Here is a 5,437-nt window from a genome sequence, read left to right as displayed (position 1 = left end):
TTTAATTGTTTTTTTTTTTTTTGGAGGGGGGGGGCAATGGAGGCAGGAGTCTCCTACTCCAACAGGTGATGTTACTCCAGGCTTATCTCATTCATGTGATGTTACCTTTAGGTTTTGTAGATGCTCTATATCAGGTTGAGGAAGTTTCCCTTTTTTCTAGTTGGTGAGGTGTTTTTTTTTTAATATCATGAATGTGTATTGGGAGATATACATCTTAGAACAAAACGTAGTGTTGGAAAAATGGAAGAAATGAGTCAAGCAGGTTGGCCTGATAGGCCAATCCCAACCTGAGAAATATAATTACATTTTCTTTTTTCTTCTATCACTGGTGAGAAAATGTAAGGGAAAGGGATTTCCATGTTTAAGAATACCAAATAGATTCCTTATCTTTTAAGTATTAACTACTATTTTATTTAAAAGCTATTATATTAAACATCCCCTTTTCAAGTTTCTCAAGCTGTAGATATAAGTAAAGATAGAGCTGGTCTGAGGCAGCAAACAGTTTGCTAAAGTTATCTGTCTATCTGTCAAGAATTCCTTTCTATCCTGCACAGCTCTGAAGGATGTACTAGTTCTTATGCCTATCTATTCTCCTGGAAGAGCAGTTTCCTCAACACGTGGGTCATTTTCCTTGAGAAAGAGATTGGAATATAAAGGCTGGAAACCACATCAGGTGGCTGGATGTCTCCTGAACCTTCATGAGATGCTAGGCATTGGGGATAAGTATTTATTGAGTATGTAGCATAGGACCTGCTATTAACTAGACAGTCACTAAATATTTGTTGAATAATTGATGCCCATTTAACAACTGTTGAGAACTCCAAAACTTACACAGGGCAAAATGTCCTTTGCTTTTAACTCTAGTCCGTTGGTCCGGTGGGATTTATGAAAAGTGCCATCTCTATAGCTGAGGATGAAACTTGGAAGAGAATACGAACATTGCTGTCTCCAACCTTCACCAGTGGAAAGCTCAAGGAGGAAGAGTATAAAGAGGATACTTAATTTGAAACTTAAATAATACATCTGGGGACAGGTAGAAAATAAGATCGTTTCTTTCCAAGGGTAGCCTGCTGAATTTGAGCTTCCTAATAATGGTCTTTTATCTTTATGTCCTAGAAGTGACAATATAAGATTAATTATAAGGTATCACTTACCGCTCCATGCTTGAGAAAGCCAGGTCTTCTAGTACGTGAGTCTTCCCACTTAACTGCGGGTGGTGTTGTATTTTGTGTCTAGATGTTCCCCATCATTGGCCAGTATGCAGATGTGTTGGTCAGCAACCTGAGGAAGGAAGCAGAGAAAGGCCAGCCCATCACCTTGAAAGAGTAAGTAGGAGGCCAGCTGCTGGGATTCTGAGCTCTGCTCCAAGACCCCCAGCCTCCTGCCAGAGCCCAATTCCCACTGAATTACTGTAATGACCAGACAGAAGTGGGTGTGTGGTGTTAGAACTCCAATGGGCTACCCAAGAAGATGTGGCTTCTCCAAAAAGCAGGGCAGCCAGGAGAGAAACATCTTCTCCTGTGTACATGAACCAGGATTGATTTGTCTGCTTAGTTGTCACCTTGGATATTCTTGAAGACAAAAATACATAGTTTAGAAAGTAGAAACATGATTGTACCAAAGTTTTCAGTGTAGAGAGTATGAAATAGTAGCAGGGTAAGGCACTGGTACATATTGGTGGGCAGTGGGTGGGGCTGGGAAGTTACAGTGTGGAACTTGGAACAACTTAAATGCCTTCATGTTCTTGGTGAGGATACCAGCAAAATATGAAATATTAAACCTTCCCACCACTTCTCCTTTCTTTAGTCTCAAATTAAAGAAGGTCCTGTATAGACTATGGGTAGGGCAAGAATGTCATTTTTTATCTAAAGTAAGATACTTTTAACTATGTAGGAACAACAGAGGTAAAGTGGGACTGATCTGGGAAAACTGGAGACATATGATCACTTACCTATGGGATTCCCCCAAATTGATTCTGGAGTGATATTTTTATTGTTATTTCTTAAACTAGGAGCTTTCTTATTTCTTACATTTTACAGAAATGAATGTGCCCTAAAGGCAACTTGAGATCACTGGACTTGAGGACAGTGGGTCTTTCAGGAGCTTTAGCAGGAGTGCAGAGAAGGAGCGATGGCATTCCTGGCAACTCAGACCAGGGTGCTGCTGTTCTGTAATGTGCTGAAGCGGAATCAGCTCTGAGTATAGACACTGTGGTGAGGCAAGACCCAGATCAATGTCACCTTTCTTGACTCCACTGGGAAGAGTCATTACCTACCCTTGGTCCTGCTCAAGCACAGTATGGCTACTATTGTCCAGACTCAAAACACACTACTGTAATTTGCCTGATTATGGGTCTCCTTCCCTCTGACTGATCTCCTATTGCTCACAGGTGGGTCTAACTTGCCTTGGTGTCCCCATAACCCAGCACAGGGCAGTTGCATGATTGGCATCTGATAAACACCTCATGATTGACTGTGACAGGAACATAGATTCTTTAGATGATCCAGCCGATGGTTTTGACAGTTGTGTGGCTCTTTACCTGTCTTTGCCTGGGCATATGAATTTACATGTCCTTCCTATATTATGTGTTGGATAAGGATAGTAAAGAGGTGCTGATTTTAATTTTCTATTTCTCTACTCAGCGTGTTTGGGGCCTACAGCATGGATGTGATTACTGGCACATCATTTGGAGTGAACATCGATTCCCTGAACAACCCACAAGATCCCTTTGTGGAAAATATCAAGAAGCTCTTAAAATTTAGTTTCTTCGATCCATACGTTCTCTGCATAAGTACGTGGACTACTATTTTTCTTTCTCCTTCATTTCCTACCTCCTTTCCCCACCTTCTCTCTCTCTCTCTCTCTCTCTCTCTCTCTCTCTTTCTCTCCTCCCTCCCTCCTTCCCTCCTTCCCTCCTACCTTCTCTTATCTCTTTTTTTATAAAAGCTCATTTGAGATATAATTCACATACTATAAAATTCATCCATTTAAAAATATCAATTCCATCATTTTTACCACCTAGTGTCTGTCGACAGGTAAATGGATAAAATATGTGGCATAGATAGATAGAATGGATACTATTCAGCCATAAAAAGGAAGGAAATCCTACCGTTTGCAACAATATCAATGGACCTTGAGGATATTACGCTAAGTGAAATAAGTCAGAGGAAGACAAATACTGTATGATCTTACTTATATATGGAACCTAAAAAAATACCCAAACTCACAGAAAAACAAGAAATGATTTGTGGTTATCAGAGGCAGGATTTGAGGATGGGGGAATTAGATGAAGGTGCTCAAAAGGTACAAAATTTCAGTTATAAGATAAACAAGAGTGTAGATTCTTAAAGTTCTCATTACATGGATAGAAAAAAATTTTTAAACTATGTGAGGTGATTTATGTTAATTAAACTTAATATGGTAATTATTTTGTAATATGTATATGTCGTTCAGAGATATATACAGCCATCATTATATTAATCATTAGAACATTTTTGTCAACTTAGATATATGGTACTTTAAAATTTTTTAAACCTTTATTGTGTGTGTGTGTGTGTGTGTGTGTGTGTGTGTGTATACATATATATTTTATTGTTGATAGTATTATAGATATCTCCCATTCCACACACCCTTTGTCCCGCTCCTCCCAGCCTCTATCCACTCCCCCTATGGTATTTTTTTTCTTTTTTTTCCCCCCTATGGTATTTTTATTAATCTCCACCGGAGCACATGCTTAAAAAGAGGGAGAGAGGGAGGGAGCGAGGGAGGGAGGGAGGGAGGGAGAGAGAGAGAGAGAGAGAGAGAGAGAGAGAACACTGATGTGAGGAAACATCCATCGGTTGCCTTCTGTATGTGCCCACCCCCAGGATTGAACTTGCGACCCAGGCATGTGCCCTGACTGGGAATTGAACCAGTAACCTTTTTGGTGCACAGGACCCCACTCCACTAATTCTGGCTGAGCTATGGTATTTTTGACTTTAACATCCCACTCCCCTTAGCCAAAAGCAACCTCTCATCTATTTCTGTCTCTATAGATTTGCCTATGCTGAACACTTCATATAAATAGAATCACATATGTGGGCTTTTGTGGTTGGCTTTTTAAAATTTAGTATAATGTTTTCAAGGTTCATCCATATGGTAGCATATATCAGCACTTTTTATTTTATTATGGCTCAATAATATTCCATTATATGGACATTGTAATTATGTTTATTCATTCATCAATTGATGGACATTTGGGTTGTTTCTACCTTTTGGCTATTGTGAATAATTGTGTGTGTGTGATTACCTGATTCAATTTTTTGGTGTTTCTTTTGGTTTTACTTCTACGCAGGGGTGGAATTGCTAAACCCTATAATTAACCCCTGTTTACATTATCAATGAACTGCTAAACTTTATTCTACAGTAGTGACACCATTTTACATTCCCATCAGTAATGTATGAAGGTTCCAATTTCTCCACATCCTCACCAACATTTGGTTGACATTTTTCTATCTTTTGTATTATGGCCATTATAGTGGATATGAAGTGGTATCTCATTGTGGTTTTTATTTGCATTTCTCTAATGACTAATGATGTTGAGAAACTTTTGATATTTTTGTTGCATCTTTGTATCTTTTAAAAAAATTGATTTCAGAGAGGAAGGGAGAGAGAGAGATAGAAACATCAATGATGAGAGAGAATCATTGATCAGTTGCCTCCTGCATGCCCCCTACTGGGGATTGAACCTGCAACCTGGACATGTGCCCTTGACTGGAATAGAACCCAGGACCCTTCAGTCTGCAGACCAACACTCTATCCACTGAGCTAAACCAGCTAGGGTGGTATCTTCTTTAGATAAATTTTTATTCAAATCCTTTGCCCATTTACATTTGAGATGTTTTTCTTGTTGAGTTGTAAGAATTCTTTATATATTCTAGGTAAAAATTCCTTATCAGATATATGAATTGAGAATTTTTCTCCCATTCTGTAGGGGTCTTTTCTTTTTCTTGATAGAGTTCTTTGAAGCATAAAATTTTTATTTTGATGATCTACAATTTATGTCTTTTATCTTTTATTGTCTGCTTTTGGTGTCATGTTTAAGATCCATTGCCAAATATGTCACAAATAGTTATCCCTTAATTTTCTTCTAAGAGTATAAAGTTTTAACTTTTATGTTTAGTTTTTTTGATCCATTTTTATTTTGTTTTAATATATGGTACTAGAGGCCAGTGCATGAAATTCGTGCATGGGGTGTGTGTGTATCCCTCAGCCCAGCCTGCACATTCTCCAATCTGGGTCCCCGCAAGGGATGTGCGATTGCCTGTTTAGGCCCGATCCCACCGCACATCCCTCTCACAATCCAGGACTGTTGGCTCCCAACTGCTCGCCTGCCTGCCTGCCTGATTGCCCCTGACCGCTTCTGCCTGCCAGCCTGATCACCCCCTAACTACTCCCC

The 5,437-nt window shown here is 39.3% G+C and overlaps 1 protein-coding gene across 1 annotated transcript in view; it reads left to right on the top strand.

The window, feature by feature from the left end:
• The window catches only part of LOC102263738 (cytochrome P450 3A12), a 44,010-nt gene that overhangs the window by 15,978 nt on the left and 22,595 nt on the right, over positions 1-5,437 (top strand). The window contains exons 5-7 of the mRNA XM_014547328.1: positions 865-978; positions 1,237-1,325; positions 2,643-2,791. Coding sequence (XP_014402814.1) covers positions 865-978; positions 1,237-1,325; positions 2,643-2,791 — 352 coding nt within the window. The remainder of the gene's footprint in view (positions 1-864; positions 979-1,236; positions 1,326-2,642; positions 2,792-5,437) is intronic.

The sequence above is a fragment of the Myotis brandtii genome, unplaced genomic scaffold (genome assembly GCF_000412655.1).
Source record: "Myotis brandtii unplaced genomic scaffold, ASM41265v1 scaffold470, whole genome shotgun sequence".
NCBI classification, from domain to species: Eukaryota; Metazoa; Chordata; class Mammalia; order Chiroptera; family Vespertilionidae; genus Myotis; species Myotis brandtii.
Note: the sequence above shows the minus strand (reverse complement) of the source record. Positions and strands in the feature narration are given on the sequence as shown.